The sequence below is a fragment of the Glycine max genome, chromosome 18 (assembly GCF_000004515.6).
Source record: "Glycine max cultivar Williams 82 chromosome 18, Glycine_max_v4.0, whole genome shotgun sequence".
Taxonomy (NCBI): Eukaryota; Viridiplantae; Streptophyta; class Magnoliopsida; order Fabales; family Fabaceae; genus Glycine; species Glycine max.
The window spans coordinates 2758922-2778722 of record NC_038254.2 but is presented as its reverse complement, the minus strand read 5'-3'; the positions used below and the strand labels follow the sequence as shown (position 1 = coordinate 2778722).

Below are 19801 nucleotides of genomic sequence, written 5' to 3'. Positions count from 1 at the left end.
TTTTGCTTAAGAGTATTGTATTTCTTTCTTTTTCATTCAATTGTCCAGTCTAAATGTTTAACTTGATACAATGGGTATTCAATGGGGGTGTAAGTGACTTGGATTAGATTGAATTTTAATTAAACTTAATTAGGTTGGATTGGATTAAATTAGATATATACTATTTTATTTTGTCAGTCTAATCCAACTTTGATTGGATTGAATTGGGTTGATTATTGGGTTGGATTATTAAAAAATTGTCTAATTTTTAAGTCTTGAAAAAAAATTAAAAAAAAAAATCAAATTCAAAAACAATAAGGATATTTTTATATATAATAGTAAGAATATTTTTAAAAATCAATATTTATAAAACATTATATTGTTCATATGATAAAAAAAATCATAAATATATACTCACAGTATCATTCATAAAAAAATGAATTACCTTAAACTGAATAGACAAAAATAAACTTTAAAATAATATATTACCTTAAGATATAACTATATCACCTTGAGAATGATATATGTTTAGTTTAGAATTTTTATATTAGTAATTTAATTATACGTGGGTTGGATTGGATTGAACTCAGGTTTTATCATCCAAACTTTTACGTATATTATCTAATCCAATTTTAATTCGATTCATTAAACTAAAATCAATTTAATCGAATAATTCAATCCAATAAAAAAAATCTAATTACATGATATTAGATTGAGTGAGTTGATGTATTAAATCCGATCCGCTTACCCCCTAATATTCAAGAACATTTTTTTTATTATTATATAAAAGAATGTGTATCAATAGCGACTTTCACCTTGTAATAGCAAAATATCCGTTTTGTTTTGCACGGATATGTATTCAGGTCATTTTGTCACTCATTATTACTCTTTTGTTAAACTAGAGTCGCTCCCGTGCATTTGCATGGAAATGCACGGTGCACGAAGAATAAAAGCAACTAACATTTACCGTGTCAGTAAAAAAAGCAAATGCAGAGAAAAAAAAATGTTAGTGAATTTATATGATTTACACGTGAAAGCTAAAAATGGAGGTCCAACGGATTTAATATAACTATTGATTGATAGCGAGGACATGGACAAATAAAGAGGAACCATGCACTTGAAAACCACGATTTAAATTTTAAATAATCTGATAAAACAAACCACATATGAAAAGCAATTGTCAGTTAGAAACTGCCAAAAAATCACTGTGGTGTACGTGGAACTCTATACCAGTTTTTTGAACTTCTGATAACTGTAAAATTGACAGCTACAATTACAATATTGTTTGTACTCTCTCTCTATCCACACTTATCACGAAAATATTATTAATCTCTTGTAGAATTTACTACTTATTAAGAGTTATAATTTAAATGAATGTCATTAACCTTTAAAAAGAATCATCATCTTTATCACGAAAATTTCATCGTTTACTCTTTTAAGTTGTATTTGTTGATGTGAGATTTTATTTTTTTTACCATAAGATAACTCATTTAAATAAATGAATCAAAGCTGAACACTTTTTTTCACATGCCAGAACTTTCAAGATTACTCTTGCCTGTTATACTTGTGTTTGGGATGGTTGATTGTTTTAAGGGGTGGGACTCGTAAGCAGCACCATGACCAACTTCACTCCGTGAAAAAATCTCAACCCAGTGTTAATAGAAAACAGTAGATACATGTCAGAACTTTGTCTTTTTTTTTTCACGGCACATATAAGATATAACTATTGAATTTCACGTAAAAATGGTAATCCATACTATAAACTGAAACTAGGGTACACAACACGCTTCCATTAAGCATGGCTACCATTCCAAACTATTACGAACAGTAAACTTCTGAAGAAGATACTCAAAGCATATATATGTGATCTGTAATTCTGTTAGGAATGACATTGTCTAGTGTCCATTGTTTGACATCCAATTACACGGGAACTAGTTTTTCGCAAAGGAAAGATGCTAGTCCACAAATTTTAGGAGTGTAAATCTCAAATCTGTGCGCAGGCCAAAAGTCAAGAATCAATATTTGGCTCAGGAAAAAAAAGGCAAATACCAGGATGTAAATACTAAATACAAAGGCACAAAGCTACAAACCCAACCACCATTCATATGTCTAATGCCACGCATTAACGCACCAAGGTTCATCACAGACACTCCAATGGATACGAAAGCCTGCAAAATGAGAACTATCTGCCGTCTTACCCATTGAAATGCAAGCTGCATTAAGAGAAAATCGAGGTTCTGTATAAATGTTTTTGGGAAATTTAGGCTTACTATCCCTGACGCAGCTTCATAGGTAGAAGGGGAAGCCCTACAGTACCCCGCTGAAATGTAGAAATCTATCTCAATTCAAAGTACAATATATTTCATCTAAATTACGGGAACAAGAAGCTTCAAGGGGGAACGGAAAAGGGCAAATGCCAACAGACAGGTGACAATGAGATTTAACTAGATGAACTAGCACGTCTTTGCCTTAGAACTATACTTTCCCTCCTATAATACTTCTGCATCTATCAGTGGCAAAACAAAATTAGGATGCGAATATGATCCACAAATTCTGCACAATCAGTATTTTAAGGTCAGGGATTGTGTGTATGGTTATAAACAGGAAAACTGATTCAAGTAGCAGCGACATAGAACCTCTAATCAACCAACAATGCCAGCATCTTCACGGCTTGCTGTTTCACTTGAAGGCATGGAAACCTTTTCATCAGGCACCGTACCTCCTATTGATTCGCCCTGCTTGTGCTGCAAATGCTCAGAATCCTGCTCAGGGAATACCTCAAGTTGCAATGATGGTGAAATGTTATTCACGTGTAGCCATGTAAGTTCCCACAGACTATCACCACCCAAGGCACTCCTCTGCGCCAGTATACCCCTCATCTTCATAACAAGCAAGGAGTTTTTAAGCAGCTCTGGCATTGTCTCTTGAAGCTTCTCGCTTCTTTTCCCCCTAACCTTCACCTTTATATATTTTTCCATTCTGGTCAGTACACCTAACCATAGCTTACAGAAGGTTGTCAATTGTGATAATTCTGGGAGTAATTGAAGAAAAACTTTGGACAAGAGCTTCATTGCTAAGATAAGTGTGCCTTCCATGTTGCGGTAGTCCTTTTGAGAGTGTCCCTGTGCAATCTCAAGCAGGTCATCAAGCACAGTGAAGATCACAAGATCAAAACATTGCAACCACAAGCTGTATGGTAGATAAATGCCATCGGCCCCTGTCAAGCACTTCTGCAGCGATAATAAAGCATGATTTCTAACCTCCTCTCTCTGGTCTAAACATACCTTCCTTAGACCTTGTACTAGTCTCAACCACATCTCTCCGATATCCTGAGACAACTTAGACATTTGTTCCTCCTCCATTGCTCCCTTAGCCTCACTAGTCCACTGGGCCAAGCAATTGACAGACCCTGCCATGAGATCTAGTGCCCGCACAGATCGCTCTGCTTGTCCAACACGAGACTCAGCAAACTGCCTGGCAGTATCTACACACAGAATGTAATTAGCTGGAAGCAAGTGGGTACCGTCAGACATTATGAACAATAGTGCATCAAACCCAGCCTCAGATGCTTCTATGTGTCTAGCTGTGATGGAAAGCAGTGATGTAATTGTCCGCCATCCTAACTGAGATCTTATATGAGAAGCATTTGCCTTCACAAGGCGACTGACCTCCTGAGTAATCTGCTCACAGTATGCATCTGCAACCCGGGCATCAAGCTTCAAGACAAGTTGCAATGACCTCAGAAGTTCATCAGCAATGTTCTCCTTGTAGGGAAGCAACCGCTGGCAAATCCGCAGGAGTCCAAAAACAGCCTTCTCTACCAGGGCACAGGGCATTACAGTTGACTGAACAATGTTGGATATGTGTTCATACACACCCTGCCAAAGAATCCCAATTCTATCCCTGTTATTCAAAGTGATTGCAATCAGCAACTCCAGGCAGAAAACTGCTGTATCTTCATCCTCGGGTGTGCTGTTCCCTTTTTGTGGTCTCCCCGCAGCCCAAATGAGTGCTCTTGCTAGCTGCAATAGAGATTCAGCTTGCAGGAATTTACTCTCCGTGAATATGCTGTCAATATGACACTTCTGTATGGTTTGTAGGGTGCGCTGATGAGCAGCAAGTTGTTGTTCAGTAGGTTGTGATCTTGGTTCCTCAGTGTCAAGAGATAAGAGTTGACTAAATCTACCCATCAATCCCGAGGATCTCCTTGGAGTGCCAATAGATTGCATATGAGCTGAGGATAAAGAATTCATAATAGGCTTTCCATGCACAGTTTCAGCAGAAAGCTCTGATTCGTCAGCTGCATCACTGGCAACACGGGCAGGAAGAAGACCAAGCTTGTGCAGTCTTAAGATGCAATCAAGAATATTTCTCCAACCTGTGCGTATGTAATCCCCATACCTGTTTGCTATAGTGAATACTGTCACAGTTGCTAGTCTTGCTTTCATGTCATCTCCAAAGGCAAGGACTGGTTCCTCAACTGATGATGGGTTTAAAAGTGTAGTGAACTTGCAAAGCGACACTACCAGATCATCAAGAACATCTTCAAGATGATGGCAAGCTGAAATTTTAGCAATAGCTAAGAACCCATCCATACATGTTTGGTATACCTCTTCCTGTTCAGCATGATCAAATACCACAGAGATGGCAGCAATCGTTGGGCCTGACATTATGGCAAACATATCATGATCAAGGTAGGCCTTAGAATCAGATACAATAAATGGAGCAGTTTTTTTGGACTTATGCATTAGATCAATCCACCGACTTGGTGTCATTTCAGGAAATCCAACACCTTGTTCAGGGATTGTGCGAATTTCATTCTTACAAATTGAATGGTAAATCTCTGTCAGCATTTCTCGAGGCAGATCATTGCCACCATTTATATGCCTATTATTCCGGATAAAATCCTCTTCTGTCATCTTCTTTTTAACTTGCACATTGTGCTGATCTGTATTAAGCATTATCATTGAGTATGATAACACAAGAGCAGCATCCTTGTTAGCTAGGATATGTGGCGATTGTTCATAATATCTCTCAGAGAAAGCTTCAAGCACCCTATGTATCTTTTGTGATTCTCCAGGAAGTCTGAAAGTCTCCAAGAATAGACGCAGAGCTGTGTCTAAGTTCATGTCTTGGAAATCAAATGTTCCAGCAAATTCATGAAGAACCTGAACACAGAATTCATCATGATTTCCAAGGAAATCACCAACAAGATTCTTATCCAACCCAGCAGTGTATCTGAAGAAGCAGGCAACACTTTGGGGATCAAGTTTGTCAGGCAAAAGATGTGTTCCTTGGAGAAACTCTAGACCTTTCTTAGGATCACGATTAAAGTGGTCAGCACCAATCATCAGTCTTCTCTTTATGTACTTTCTTCGGCGGACAAAAGGAACCCAATGATTTGGATCATTATAATTCTCACATTTAACCATCCAGAATGGAGTATACTCTTCAAGATTAACTGGAGAATATTCTGAGCTTACAGATCCATTGGCTATCCTTTCAGCCATTCCCTGTATAACAGCAATAAGACCATCCAAAGCAAGAATATGCATGGCAGACAATGGACAATTCACAGGAAATGCACTTTTGGACAATAAATTAGCAAGGTCTTCAAAGACATTACTGCAAGTTATGTCACAGTCAAAATTAGCATACATATCTACCATAAATGTCTTTTGCCTACAGAAGTCAACAAGGGCCTCCATGGCTACCTCTTGCTGCTGGTATGAAGCCCCATATCTGCTTTGTGCAAGTCTCAAAATGACACAAGAAAAAAATGCTTCCAGCTGTAATTTGAGTTCTGTACGAAGATGATGATACAAATTGAGAACAATGCTACACACCATCGAAAGTATAAGGGGACTCGTTGACAAACCAAACTGCATCAGATTATGAAACAATTCATCCTGGATTAAGCTCAGCAACCTTGGGTGACGACAAATAGAAGGTCCTCCAAGTTCTATTGCTGAATTAATTAAATTTAAGGCAAAGAGAGGCACATCTTCATCAAATGCTAGTGTGTTTGATCTAGGACCCATTCCTGTATGCTCGACAACATTCAGCAAAGAACACAAAAAGTGAAATATTTCCACCATGCAAGGAACACCATATGGTTCAGTCATGAGATGCATGTCATGTGGTCCACCCTCCTTTCCAGTAATAGTTATCGCTGTGTTTTCGTCCATCACAGTTGTTTTCACAACACTTGCAGCATTGGGAGCAGAGTTTGTAGATAATGACTGATTATCATATTCAGAAGTCATGCTGCCATTCTCCGATTGTCTACTTCCAAACGCATACTCATTATCTAGGCCTCCGGTCTGCAAGAAAAATGAACAAATGCAAATATTCATATACAGATGTTATAAATATTAAGTTCTTGATCACCCAAACTGTTAACTCTTGGCAAAACAACTAACAGAATCACTTTGAATGTCTGAAACCTTTAATATGCTAATGCCATTATTAGTAACTATCCACAAAGACTATAACAATGGCCAAGGACTGTAAAGATACTTCTTGATTTGGGTGGGGAGACAGATGGAAAGGGAAGGTCATCGTATCTTAGGATGTATGAAGTACTTAAGATCCAGCTATAGTTAGCAGGTCAAACACTATCAATGATATATGACACTCAAAAATCCATGGATATATTTATTGCAAATAATAAACCTTTATATGATGATCAATCAAATTGCAAATGGAGAAAATTAACTGATAGCATAGCACAAATTCTTGCATAACAGGAACCATAATTACTAAGAAAAACATCACACTCTCCCCTACCTCAATTCCCCTTTGTATGAATTTTTTCCCCAGCAGCTAAAACAATAATCATGGGAAAAAATGTAGTCTTTAGAAGTAGGTAAGCATGATTCTCATACCTCCTGTTTCAAATTAGTGCTCCCATTAACCAATGCATGGTCTGTGTTGCCAACATCTTGAAGGTGAGAGAAAATACACCTTACAAGTTCATGCATTGTGTACCGTGCTATCTGCTGCAACAACTCACCTTTACTTCCTGCTTGATGAACAATCCGGAAACAAGTATTCACTATGGTGCAAACATGTTGGTTACTCAGCATTATAGATGCTTTACTTTTCATACAAGCTAGAAGAACTTGTAGTATCTTCATTAAAACAACTTCTTCCGAAGAAGGATCAGTGACCTCAAATCTGCAGCTAGTGACAGCATCAACAACCAAGTGCATGGCATCCTCAACATTGACAGTATTATGATCGATCACATCAAGAGTCAAAATCTTGTAAACAGATGACAAAGCAACACTAGTAATTGGGGCACCAGTTTCATCAGACCTAATTACATCTAAAAACGGCTGTAGATACAAGGCAGGGTTAATAGCTTGCCACTGATGGTGGTGCCACGAAAAGATTTGTCTCCTTACTGTCTTAAAAGACTGAATAAGAGAGTGTTCCAGCTGATCATCGCCAGACATATAACGACCTCCCCATCTTACATTTCTTCTCATGACCGCCAAAACAGCACCAATCTCTGAATTGATCATGCATGCCAAAGTTGTTTTGTTAGGATAGGCAGCATCACATTCCTCAGGTTCCTCTTCCTCTATTGCATTGATACCAGCTTGCAGCTTCAGACGTCCCATTTCTGTAATATTCTTTCTAGGGTACACCAAGGATCTGATAGTTGTTCAACGAGAGTCTTCTATGAAGTCCAAAACAATAAATATAAATAGATTAGGGTTTCCACAAACCAAATAACTAAAAGCAATTGTTATGTTACTTTGAGTCTTTGACAAGTATGGTAATCATTAACCAAGATGAGTTGTCAAGCATTTACTGAATGTATTCTATGAAATCCTATGAGACAACAAAAATAACAAGTCCAAATTTCCACAAACCAAATAATTAACAATAATTCTAAATCTTCCTACTTCCTAAACATAGTATTAAATGCTTTTTTATGCTTTCAGGATTCTTTCTCCATAAAATTATTAGGATTAATAAGACAATTTTGTAGCTGGACATAACATTTGTCATATACGTAGCAGAGTAATGCCCTAATTAAAATGAAGCACGAAATACAAGCACAAAAAACACAAACTGAGAATGCTTCAGATTCAACTCAGCAACACAAAAGTAAATGTCGAACACACAAGGCAACCCTACCCTATGTAAAGTAAGTATAAACCACTGTACACACAAATTACAATTCCTAAGCACACACACATATACATGAGTTCAGGTATTTCAAATGCACATGCAGAAGAAGAAGATCTGATGGATCCAGCATTTACACTGACGCAATTGGAGACAAAATTCAACGTAGTTTGAAAGAATAGCCAAAGCTCTTCCACTACAGAGAGAAGACCAAAATTGAAACATCCAGCTAAAGCAAAAAAAAAAATCACACTCACTCGTTGCTCGCTGCGAATCGGGAAGTTGCGTCGCGTCGCGTAATTCGGCGATTCAACGGAAACGTTGACGGAACTCCGTGGCACTGATCCTCGTCGGAATCTTCAGTCTTCTATTCTTTACTGCGTTTCTCTGTAAACTACGTGAAAAAGAAAAGGAAATGGCTCTCCAAAATTAAGGAAATTTTATTTATTATATTGGTGTAAATAATTTGAGTCATCCTACTACATGCGATGTAATAATTGAAAAATTATTAAATAGTGTTTACACTGAAAAAGAAATCTATATATCTATATAAATAATATAATATGATAATATAAATATAATTATCTTCTCCAAAATTTTGACTCTCAATATTTTATTTTAAAAATATGTACAAAAATGGACCCGTTTTTCAGAATTTTATTTCATAATACTATAATATTATTATTATTATATATGAAAGTGAATAAGTAAAACTTAGACCCAATTGTAGGATAAATTATATTTTCATCCTCTAAAATTTAATAAATTAGACCCAATACCTTTCTCTCTCCATTATTTTGACTTGTCTTAATATATATAACAAAAATAATTTAATGTTATTATAAGTTAAAATATTAGAATAAATTACACTCTCACTTCCTAAAATTTAAGGGAAATTTGTATAGGGAAGAGAGGAAAGAAATATTAAGTAAGATTTTGTTATACTTCAAGAATATGAATGTATTTTGTCTAAAATTTTCTAATGACAGAATAAAATATAAAATAAGAATTATTATTGTTATGAAGTGATATTATAATGACTTTACCAAAAAAAGAAGATTTCATAGGAAATAAACAAAAAGTAAGATTGTAATCATAAAAACATAAAATTTCAAAACTAAAATAGTAAAATACGGAAATAATGTTAAAATAATATTATAAGTGCGACAATAATATTATGTTTTTGTCACAGTAACAGTAATATTATAAAAAAAAATATTGTCAAGTTTGTAAAAGTTACGAAGTAAAAATTTGAAAAAATAATACAATTAACATGAAACAAAACATATTATAGAAATAAAGAAGTAATCAAATATCATTAAAACAAATAATATTATAGATAATAGATAACTAGCTAACAAAAATGAAAATAAGATAATATTATAAAATGTCCAAAACAGATATCATTAAAGGCATTAATAAAAGCAATGAAAATAATGAAACAAACATAATATTGAAAGATAAAATAATATTAAAAATAAAATCATATTTTAAAATGACAATGAAAATAAATAATATTGAGCATTATAAAAAATCATAAATAATAATCTAATGATGATATAAAAGTTAATAAAATGTAAAATAAAGATAAAAAAAATGATGTCTCTTGAAATATTTAATAATGATAATTATTATTTACAAAAAAAAGGTTATATAATTATAATAATAAATATAATACTACTATTTACATTGAATATTATTTTTCAATTTTAGTAATCATAATCATAAAATAATAAAATGAAAACATTATATCAATATTTTATAATGAAGACTATAACATAATTATATGAATTAATTACATAAATTCCAACAGTTTCATTTTTCGATAAATAATACATGCAATGATGATCACACATACTAATTTTAAAATAAACATTCATAAATTTGCAATATTATTATTGGTATTCACTTATATTTCTAAAGATATTTTATATATTAAAATTAAACTATTTGAAAAAACATTCACTTGATTTAAAATCACATGAAACATTATATACTTAAATTTTTTTAATGAAAACTTTCAATCCAAATATTAAATTGATGAAATTCAATCTCCATAAAACAATAATTAAATGGAGTACAAACCTGTGTGTTGCTTGGTTCTGCAAAGCACTATTTCCAAAGTAAGATCAATGGTTGAAATTGAGTTTGGCACGAAATAGGAACACATAGAACAACAGCAATTTCTTTTTGCTTTAACCAAAATCGATTTTACACGCTTTAGAAACGAAACCTAATTCTATAACAACACTCATTCCTCAAGTATCCTTGGATGTTTTATTATGTGTGTACATATTTATGATCATTATCATCTCAAAAATTTTCCTGTTTACATCATTAACATAACAAGTAGATACATGTCCCAGAAAATACTAAAAGATAACATTATCGAGTTCTGTACAACCTATAAAGACAATACTAATGTTTATAATTTGAGTATATCTGTGTAGTATAACTATAACATATCTCCAACCAAATCCCTGGGGGCAATTATGAGAAAGAGAGAATACCAAATAACAGGCAACTTCACTTCATGCTTGACTTGATCAAACTGCTCCAGCCAGAATAGGAATTTCATGTTCTGCATAATCAGCTAGAACACCCTCACATCCTTGAAATAGAAAAAACTGAATTTATCAAGGTTAGACTAAGATTGTGGGGGTGTTCATAGGGGCACAGAAAAGCCAATTCAGGTTGCTTAGGCACTGCAGATAGAATTAACTGATCACAGCACCATCTTGGCCCACTTTTTCATTTGAAGGAACAGAAATGTTTGCATCAGGTCCCAAGCTTCCAACTGGTTCAATCTGTTTGTGCTGAATCTGTAACTGTTCTGAATCTTGCTCAGGGAACACCTCAGACTGCAACGACGGAGCAATATTCTTCATATGTTGCCATGCCAGTTCCAACAAACTATTATCTCCTGAGCCACTGCTGTGCACTAGAATGCCCCCAGCTTTCATAACAAGCAAAATGTTCTTCAGAAGCTCAGGCACAAGCTCCTGAAGCTTCTCACTTCTCTTTCCCTGAATTTTCATCTTCACACATTTTTCCATACAGCCTAGCATATCCTCCCATAGTTTGCAGAAGGTTTCAAATTGCGATAGTTCTTGGAGTAACTGGAGGAAAACCTTAGACAAGAGTGTCAAGGCAATAACAAGTGTTCCTTCTATGTTCCTGTAGTCCTTCTGAGAGTGTGCCTGTGCAATTTCAAGCAGGTCATCCAGCACAGTGAAGATCACTTGATCAAAACAAGTTAACCACAACTCGTGTGGGATGTGAGTTCCAACAGCTCCTGTCAAGCACTGTTGCAAAGATAACAATGCATGATTTCTAACCTCCTCTCTCTGGTCCAGACATACTTTCCTCAGTCCCTGAACTAGCCTAAACCACATTTCCCCAATATCTTGCAACATCTTTTCCACTTCATCTTCTTTGACTGCTTTCTTAGCATTATTAGACCACTTTTCTAAACAATTAATAGAACCTGCCATTAGATCTAGTGCAACTATAGACCGATCTACCAGTCCTACACGAGACTCAGCAAAATGTCTCGCAACATCTACACATAGAACATAATTAGCAGGGAGCAAGTGAGCTCCATCAGACATAATGAATATCAGCGCATCAAATCCAGCCTCAGATGCTTCCAGGTGTCTAGCAGTGATGGAAAGCAGTGATGAAATTGTCCGCCATCCAGACTGAGATCTAATATGTGAAGCATTTGCCTTCACAAGGCGACTGACTTCCCGTGTAATCTGCTCATAGTATGCATCTGCAACCCGAGCATCAAGCTTCAAGACAAGTTGCAGGGACCTCAAAAGTTCATCAGTAATGTTCTCTTTGTAGGGAAGTAAGCGATGGCAAATTCTAAGAAGTCCAAAAATAGCCCTTTCTACCAGTGCACAAGGCATCACAGTTGACTGAACAATATTGGATATGTGCTCATAAACATCCCTCCAGAGATGTCCAACTCTATCCCTGTTATTGAGAGTGATTGCCACCAGTAACTCCAGACAGAAAACTGAAGTGTCTTCATCCTCAGATATTCTGCTCCCTTTCAGATGTTGAGCTCCAGCATTAATGAGCGCTTTCGCAAGATGCAATAGAGATTCAGCTTGCAGAAATTTGCTCTCAGTGAATATGCTGTCAACGTGACACTTATGAATTGCTTGTGTAGCTTGCTGATGAGCGACCAGTTGTTCTTCAGTTGGTATTGATTGTGCCTCTTCAGCACCAAGAGACAAGAGTTGACTAAACCTGCTAATTAATCCCGAGGATCTCTTTGGAGTAATATATTGAAGATGAGTTGATGATAAAGAAATTGAATTAGACCTCCCATGTCCATTTTCTATAGTTACCTTTGACTCGTCAGCTGCATCACTGGCCAACCGAGTAGGAAGGAGGCCTAACTTGTGAAATATTAAGATGCATTCAAGAATATTCCTCCACCCTGCGCGGATGTAATCGCCATACCTATTTGCAATAGTGAAAACTGTCTCAGTTGCCATTCTTGCTTTTGTGTCATCTCCAAAGGCCAGGACAGATTCCTCAACTGATAGTGGATCCCAAATGGTAATGAACTTACAGAGGCACACAACCAGATCATCAAGTACATTTTCAAGATGATAGTAGGCTGATATCTTTGCAACAGCTAAGGATCCATCCATACATGTTTGGTATACCTCTTCATTTTCAGCATCATAAAAAACCACAGAAATGGCAGCAATTGTTGGGCCTGACAATAACACAAACATATCATAATCCAAGTATGCTCTAGAATCAGATACGATGAATGGAGCAGTTTTCTTTGACTTGTGCATCAGAGAAATCCATCGACTTGGGGTCATTTCAGGAAATCCAAAGCCTGGTTCAGGAGTGGTACGGATTTCATTTTTACAAATTGAATGGTAAATCTCTGACAGGAATTCTCGAGGAAGATCGTTGCCATCATTTATACGCCTATTATTCCTGATAAAATCCTCTTCTGTCATCTTCTTTTTGACCTGCACATTATGATGATCTGTATTAAGCAATATAATTGAGTATGACAACACAAGAGCAGCATCCTTGTTAGCAAGGATGTGTGGTGATTGTTCATAATATCTCTCAGAGAAAGCTTCAAGCACCCTATGTATCTTCTGAGATTCTCCAGGCAGCCTAAAAGTCTCCAAAAATACACGCAGGGCTGTGTCTAAGGTCATATCTTGGAAATCAAATGTCCTAGCAAATTCATGAAGAACCTGAACACAGAATTCATCATGATTTCCAAGGTAATCACCAATGAGATTCTTATCCAACCCAGCAGTGTATCTCAAAAAGCAGGCAACACTTTGGGGATCAAGTTTGTCAGGCAAAAGATGTGTTCCTTGGAGAAACTCAAGACCTTTCTTAACATCCCGATTGAAGTGATCAGCTCCAATCATTAATCTTCTCTTTATGTACTTTCTTTGGCGGACAAAAGGAACCCAATCATTTGGGTCACCAAAACTGTCACACTTTTCCATCCAGAATGGAGTATACTCCTCAAAATTCACAGGAGATTGTTCTGAACTTAAAGATCTACTACCTATCCTTTCGGCCATTCCCTGCATTACAGCAATAAGACCATCCAACGCAAGAACATGTATGGAAGATAATGGATTGTTCACAGGAAATGCGCTTTTGGACAACAAATTAGCAAGATCTTCAAAGACATTACTGCAACTTATGTCACAGTCAAAGTTAGCATACATCTCCACCATGAATGTTTTTTGCCTGCAAAAATCAACAAGTGCTTCCATCACAACCTCCTGTTGCTGATATGAAGCCCCATATTTGCTTTGAGCAAGCCTCAAAATAACACAAGAAAAAAATGCTTCTAGCTGTAATTTGAGTTCCGTACGAAGATGGTGATACAAATTGAGAACAATGCTACACACCATTGAAAGTACAAGAGGGCTCATTGATACACCAAATTGCATAAGATTGCGGAATAATTCATCCTGAATTAAACTCAGTAATCTTGGGTGACAGCGAAAGGATGGCCCTCCCAACTCTATGGCTGCATTAATCAAATTTAACGCAAAAAGAGGAACATCTTCATCAAATGTTATTGTGTTTGATCTAGGATTCACTCCCATATGCTCAGCAACATTCAGCAAAGAACACAAGAAGTGAAATATTTCCACCATACATGGAACCCCATATGGTTCAGTCATGAGCTGTAATTCATGTGGATCAATCTCATTGCCATTGCAAGCAATAGCTTTGTTTTCATCAATTACAGCTGCTGTCAAGTCTGTTGCAGTACTGGAAGCAATGCCTGTAGATAATGGTTGAGCATCCTGTGCAGAATTCAGCCTCCCATTTTCCAATTGTCTGCTGGCCAAAGCATGGTCATTATTTAGTCCATTGGTCTACAAAAACACTATATGTATATTAGTACTTAATTACAAATTTATGCATGTCCTGACTATCAAAATTCAGATTTGCATCAGCAAAATAGTTTACCGCAGTAGAACTATTGAACTATTACCCTTAAGAATTTATAGATTTGACCATACAATATTGGTATTTGTAATTTGTAATAATATATAAGGAAACAACTCTCTAACCCTAACTAGTAACAACATATATGCATCCAGCAATTATTTTTTGCTTCTTTTTCCCCCCTCATTTTCTGGATTGCGTGCAGGACATCGGGGAGTCAATTATAGTTATATACATTAAATTTTATTAAAAACTTTTTTTTTTTACTAATAGAAGTTATTACAAGCATTTTCCTTTTTTCCTGGTAAGTTCCAGATAATCTACCTAGAACATTTCTAGGTCCTGTACTTAGTCTTAGTCCTTTCTTAATTTTGCTGCCCTCCATCTGAAGAGAAAGCAGGAAGAGAGGTCTAAGTACCCTATTTCATTTTAAGCTGTACTTCAGACCTATAAGCCAGCTGGCCAAACACTGTATGGTGTCCCAAGATAGGCATGATACAATTATTTTGGGAATAATAAATTATTCAAAATTGAAATTTTCACATAAATAATGAACAGTAACATGAGAAGAGCGTCAATGAGTTAAGGATATTTCCCTTTTTAACTATTTCATATTTGTAAGCTGAGAAAAACTTACAATAGCAAAACAAAAATTCTAGTGCAAATTAGAATTTTATCCCACTCAGTCCCTATATCTCCTTTCAGTTTTTGTTATCCATAGCAACTAGCAAAATAATCACATAAAGAAGTGTGAAATGCAACCAAAAAGGACAAAGGAAACACAAAACTTATACCTCTTGTTTTAAGGTAGCTGTCCCTTTTATGAATGCAGACTCTGTGTTGTCAATATTCTGAAGGTGAGAAAATATAGACCTAACCAGTTCATGCATTGTATACCGTGCTATTCGTTGCAACAGCTCACCTTTGGTTCCTGCTTGATGAACTATACGGAAACTAGTATTCACTATGGTGCAAATGTGTTGGTTACTCAGCATTACAGATGCTTTACCTTTCACACATGCTAGAAGAACTTGTAAAATCTTCATTAATACCACTTCTTCTGATCCAGGATCAGTAACTTCAAATCTGCAACTTGTGACAGCATCAACCACCAAGTGCATGGTATCCCCAACATTGACAGTGTGTTGATCAATCACATCTAGAGTTAAGATTTTGTAAACAGATGACAAAGCAACACCAGTAATAGGTGCACCAGTTTCATCTGATCGTATCACATCCAAAAAGGGCTGGAGATACAAGGCAGGGTTGATGGCATGCCATTGGTTATGCCATGAGAAAACATGCCTCCTTAATGTCTTTAAAGACTGAACAAGAAAGTGCTCTGATTGGTCATCATCTGACATGTAATGAACTCCCCATCTAACATTTCTTCGCATGACAGCCAAAACAGCACTAATTTCTGCATTGATCATACATGCTATGGTAGTCTTGTTTGGATATCCAGCATCACATTGTACATATTCGTCCTCTGTGGGAATAAGACCAGTTTGCATTTGAATCTTTAGATGTCCCATTTTGACAAAAGGATCAGCTTGACTTTTATTAAAAGAATGCTGAGATGAACAAAAGCCCAAACAAAAACAATTTAGAAAGAGACAATCAATACAGTGTTAAGGATTTCCCCATGTTAATGACTCCAATCAAGCATTAGTATTCAGTAACACAAATAATCCAAATTCAAAACAGAAGCAAAGTACAAACATATGAAACACAGCCTGAGGATCCAGTAAAACTCTAGAATCTAGAGAGATTGGTCAAGGAAGAAATGCATGGTGAATATATAAGTTTACCATATAAACAATAAATACAAATGCAAACACATTTCGAAAGAAGCCTTACTTCAGAGTAATAGGGATGTATAAAATATTTTGAAAACTATCCAAGCACAGGACTACCTATTAAAGAACTCCCAAAGAAAATGATCAAGACTGGATATCAAAGCAAACTAAACAACGTTTTCAAGCCTTTTATCAGACACTAAATGTTTGGCCTACAACACGGATCGGTAGCCGAGATTAACATTATATCTCGATAAATTATATGTATGGCCTACAACAGGAACCTTTTTTTTGGTAGGAAAAAATTAGAATTAACCAACAGTGACCTTTAAGTCTCCAACACCAAGTAAAATCCAGCAATTGGGTTACTATGTTTTTCATAGCTTATAAAAAAAAAAATTGAGCTGTACAGGTACACTTACTCATTGAATCATGTAGATTAGAGGTTAATGAATGTAGATTTTGGCTCCTCTCACTCAAAGTTGAATGCTTCATTTGTGAGCTGAAAATTCAAAGGCGTTTTCCTCTCTGAAAAAGTACACGGGAACATAGAAAGACACATTAGAGGCGCAGAAGTTACACATTCAAATGGAAAAACAGATATAAATCAAAAACAAAATTAAACCAGTTATGGAATGAAATCAATCCAGATAGAACCATAATACAACTTTAAACCCATAACATGAAATTGGTAAAACATTAGATCTACCATGAAATCTCACCCTTCTCGTTGAACCCATTCCATTGATAATTCTATGGGCATAGTAAGAATGATATAATATTCTAATCCATTGGACACAACCTCTTATTTTGAATTAAACTAAAATTCTACAAAGGGGTCTCAAAATCTACGTTGAAGTTTAAATTCCCACAATGACAACCAAAAAAATGTTGAGAATTAAAATGGAAGAAAAATGAAAACTTACAGGGGTAGCGTGTTAAGGGCATGAATCAGAGTTAGCGGGGATACATTGGTTGGATTGTAAATCATGGGTTGTGTTGTGTCTGCCACTTCCTGTCGAGAAGATCCCTCTTGCTGCTGTTGTTGTTGGTTGGGGCATTCTCTATTTCTTTGTTTTTTAAAAAATAAAAAATAAAAAACCGTTATTTGAATTTGTTTGTATACCCTTTAACTAACCACAAATTACTGCAACCATCTTTACTTTCTTTCTATTTTCACATTCTACCTGTGTATCATTTCATGCTTCATACATCATCACATGGTGAGACCTAGCACAATGAAGAGAGGTGTTAACAAGTATTTTCAAATACTCATTTTTTTTTTATAGAATTTGTTCATCTTTCGTGAAAGATTATCATTTTTTAAAGGATAAAATTATTACATGCAATAAAAAAATTCTTAAAATAGTAATTACATGATGCATATTCAAAACTTGAACTTAATATCTTTAATTAAGTTGGTATAAACTCACACCAATTAATCTATACACTTCGTATTATATCCTCTTTCATAGCCTACTTTATTTTTATTAAAATTATTTGAAAAATATAAAATCAAGAGTGAGATTATTATTATTAAATTTTAAGACTAACAAAATTTTGTGATTTCTTTTCAAAGAATGTAATCAAAAGAGTGTGTTGAATATTGTTACTAAGATTTCTCTAAAAAGGAATTTATTAACTTGGATCAAGTATCTTTTCACCAAGTCTAACAACTAAAATATGCAACATAACGTGCTTAGAAATAATTTGGTAATGTGATTTGTTCTTGAGAAAACACATTCACTCCTCGATGAAGTACATATTAAACAATTTTTACTAGCTAGAAGGTAGATTTCTTCTTGTCGTTGCCTTGTTGCTTTGTTGTGTCTAGTTTGTCCAATATTCATACTTGTATCATTTCTTGTTTGGAGGTTTATTGTGTCTAGTTTGTCCAATATTCATACTTGTATCGTTTCTTGTTTGGTGGTTTGTTGCTTTGGTATTCTTAAGCTAGCTCCTAGATGAATGATCTGGTGAATCATGAAGCACTTAATATATCTAGAGGTGTCAGGGTCACCGGAATACGGGAAAATTATTTATATATATATATATATATATATATATATATATATATATATATATATATATATATATATATATATATAATAAGCCTAGGTCAAAGAACATCTATGTACGTACTTAATTATCACTAGTGTCCAACAGTCAAGATCATCCTACAGTTGAGAATTGCATACATGTTGCCGTGTCTTACGCTTAATAATGCATGCGTATTACTATAATCAAAATCATAATTAAGCAATCTTTTAATTTGTCGAGAAAAATTAAGCCAAGATTGTTCAATATGTGCACCAAAAGAATGTCAATATGACGACGAATAGTAATACTTAACCACGCATACACCTCACATCTTGCATATGGCAACACCATAGTATATGTGCGTTATATTTTATTTATTTATTTATTAAAATGCACATATACTAGTGGAGCTAGGCAGAGACTATAGGCTGGCGTTCTTAGTTGATATGCAAGTCAAGTGAGAAGTGATATATTGCTAGTTTGGTATGCTTTTTAATTTAGAGCGGTAGTTTGGCATGCTAATTTCTTTTCATTTTCATTTATGTGCAGCCATGCACAAACTGGTATACAATTTACTAGCAGCTAAATTGATTCTATAAATTAGTTAGTTAATAATTTGTTTAATTTGATATAAAAGCTTCTGTGACTTTGATGTTTACTTGACATGAATACTTCGGCCTGTTCGCTATTCTGACATTTGTTTGAACATTCTGTTTCTATATTAAAGTTTGATTTATCTTCAGATACCACAAGCTAAGTGCAGCCTTTTGAGGCTGAAAGAGTATTTGTAGCTGTTATTGACTAGTTCGATGCAATTTGTTAAAAAGGCCATGTTTATATATGCAAGAGTCACTGTTACTATGTCTATTTTCTTTGATACCAGATTATAGGTATTCTTTATAGGGTCGAGGTCATGCAATCCCGTACGAATCGGATCAATAAAATTATTATGGGACCACAATTTTTTTTTTTTGAATATATATCAATTACTATAGTAATATATCTAAATTTTGAACTCAAAACAAGTTAAATTGAAATAATTAGGTACTAGTTAATTCAAATGCTCGGTGTGTTAGATGATGATATATGTCTATATTGCTTAGGTCATCATAAAGTACATGGCGTTCATATGGTCATGGACGTACGCCAATAGCGTTTCTTTGCTGAGCTTAATTATTATCGGCAGTTTTAGCCAATTCATGGAAAGAGTTACCTAGAGGATTCAATTTACTTTCAATCCTTTGTTTGCACTATATATAAAATGAGTCTTCTCTGTATTGATTCTCCCTAGTAGTAGTATTTATCAGACAAAGACAGCACACATAATATAAGGATAAAATGAAACCATTTTTCTGTCCTAAAACTCCCAT

At 35.1% G+C, this 19801-nt stretch overlaps 2 protein-coding genes across 4 annotated transcripts; both read right to left on the bottom strand.

Moving 5' to 3' along the window:
• Positions 1-1845: 1845 nt before the first annotated feature.
• LOC100780239 (ARF guanine-nucleotide exchange factor GNOM) lies at positions 1846-8551 on the bottom strand. 2 transcript variants are annotated; one of them, XM_006601927.4, is made up of 3 exons: positions 8379-8551; positions 6867-7666; positions 1846-6302 (listed from the first exon to the last, which is right to left on the bottom strand). In XM_006601927.4, the coding sequence occupies exons 2-3, from the start codon at positions 7605-7607 to the stop codon at positions 2622-2624; spliced, it is 4422 nt and encodes a 1473-aa protein (XP_006601990.1). In that variant the 5' UTR covers positions 7608-7666; positions 8379-8551; the 3' UTR covers positions 1846-2621. The 2 variants fall into 2 exon arrangements, with proteins under 2 accessions (XP_006601990.1, XP_003552830.1); XM_003552782.5 differs by having other exon boundaries at positions 6867-7663.
• A 1745-nt stretch (positions 8552-10296) lies between these two features.
• Positions 10297-17458, bottom strand: LOC100802024 (ARF guanine-nucleotide exchange factor GNOM). Of its 2 annotated transcripts, none has more exons than XM_003552817.5 (4): positions 17318-17458; positions 16814-16919; positions 15387-16166; positions 10297-14519 (listed from the first exon to the last, which is right to left on the bottom strand). In XM_003552817.5, the coding sequence occupies exons 3-4, from the start codon at positions 16125-16127 to the stop codon at positions 10839-10841; spliced, it is 4422 nt and encodes a 1473-aa protein (XP_003552865.1). In that variant the 5' UTR covers positions 16128-16166; positions 16814-16919; positions 17318-17458; the 3' UTR covers positions 10297-10838. The 2 variants fall into 2 exon arrangements, with proteins under 2 accessions (XP_003552865.1, XP_006601989.1); XM_006601926.4 differs by having other exon boundaries at positions 15387-16081.
• Positions 17459-19801: the final 2343 nt, after the last annotated feature.

Excerpts from the sequence above, each read along its gene's own strand:
- LOC100780239 (XM_006601927.4), bottom strand. The coding sequence starts at position 7,607 with ATGGGACGTCTGAAGCTGCAAGCTGGTATCAATGCAATAGAGGAAGAG. Across the intron at positions 6,303-6,866 it reads GCACTAATTTGAAACAGGAG|ACCGGAGGCCTAGATAATGA; the intron begins GTATGAGAATCA and ends TTTTTCTTGCAG.
- LOC100802024 (XM_006601926.4), bottom strand. The coding sequence starts at position 16,886 with ATGAAGCATTCAACTTTGAGTGAGAGGAGCCAAAATCTACATTCATTA. Across the intron at positions 16,082-16,813 it reads TAATCTACATGATTCAATGA|AGGACGAATATGTACAATGT; the intron begins GTAAGTGTACCT and ends TTATTCCCACAG. Across the intron at positions 14,520-15,386 it reads CAGCTACCTTAAAACAAGAG|ACCAATGGACTAAATAATGA; the intron begins GTATAAGTTTTG and ends GTGTTTTTGTAG.